Source organism: Wasmannia auropunctata, unplaced genomic scaffold (genome assembly GCF_000956235.1).
Source record: "Wasmannia auropunctata unplaced genomic scaffold, wasmannia.A_1.0 LD335133.1, whole genome shotgun sequence".
NCBI classification, from domain to species: domain Eukaryota; kingdom Metazoa; phylum Arthropoda; class Insecta; order Hymenoptera; family Formicidae; genus Wasmannia; species Wasmannia auropunctata.
The window spans coordinates 4,077-5,300 of record NW_012027757.1 but is presented as its reverse complement, the minus strand read 5'-3'; the positions used below and the strand labels follow the sequence as shown (position 1 = coordinate 5,300).

At 39.5% G+C, this 1,224-nt stretch overlaps 1 protein-coding gene across 1 annotated transcript; it reads right to left on the bottom strand.

The window, feature by feature from the left end:
- Positions 1 to 39: 39 nt before the first annotated feature.
- Positions 40 to 933, bottom strand: LOC105457737 (the record flags this gene model as incomplete). Its single annotated transcript, XM_011702573.1, has 1 exon — positions 40 to 933. A coding segment is annotated over exon 1 (834 nt), but the record flags the coding sequence as incomplete, so codon positions are not given.
- Positions 934 to 1,224: the final 291 nt, after the last annotated feature.

Here is a 1,224-nt window from a genome sequence, read left to right as displayed (position 1 = left end):
GTTGAGATTTTCAAACTTTTTAATTTGACTCAACGTTACTGGGAACTCAATGTCTTTAAAATTTAATACGTCCTTATAATACGGATAAGAGGATTTCAGACTCACATTACTTTCAGCAGGATGCAGAGCGGCCACCACTGCCCACGCGAAACATGCATTGCCCGTATCTTTGATGTTGACCACCGCTTTTTTCAATATAATTTCTCGCGGTAACTTTATATGACATCCCGCGTGCAACGGATTGTGCTTGTTTATATTAACTATTAAATTAAGTATGCGTAACAACTTCCACCCGCTGTCACGTTCCTGGAATTCTTCCAACGACGCTAAAGTAGACTCAACAACGCGTGAATCGTACCACTCGCGTAAATCTGTGCAACGAAAGAGTTCACTGTTTTTCGTAGCAACACTTTTATTTGCGCGTTTGTCACCCGATTCAAATTCGCCGTTAAAAATTGTGTTTATTTTAATGCTGTTATGCGTTTCCCTAAAATTCTGCACATGTTCAAACACAATTTCTCGCGCATCCTCGAGAAATTGTCTCGGATCAATGTGCTTGGAATTTATAACGGCCCCGGTCAGTATACGGCGTTTGAAAGCTGTATCTATCTCGCGCCACCTGAGCCTCGCGTCGAATTCTGCGCCCACATGTACGAATCGTCTACTCACCGAGTCTTTCAAACTTTCGAGTTCCGCGATATTATTAATCAGTGATTGTTGTAAACCGCTCAATAATCGTAGATGTTCATTATTTCGATTCTGTTCTTCAAGCAATTTGATGACCTCATCGACACGCTGTGTCCACGCGATAAAATCTCGCGTATTCAGCCGGCTGGCTTGCTCCCGGAGTTCTGCACATTCTCTTTGCTCCATATTCTTTTACAATCACTGAACTTTTCGAAGAGAAGTCACTCGGAACTTTTAGCTGCGCTACTGACAGAATATATCCCAGTCTTCTCTTTTTATATGTTACTAAGGATTGATAGCATTTGAAGTACGTCTCATTTTTTAGAATATACTTTATCAGTTGTTATATAGATAAGTAGATTCTATATTTTGAAAAAACCAATCAGCATCGTGGAAAAGCGATGACAAATAATTTCGAGAAATGCTATCGAGAAAAGTTATCGACTGTAATTGCACTTTTTTTAGATAGCAGGATTGTAAGATAACGATAAATCATGCAATCTTCTTAGATTAAGTGTACTTTTCCATGACTCGCTA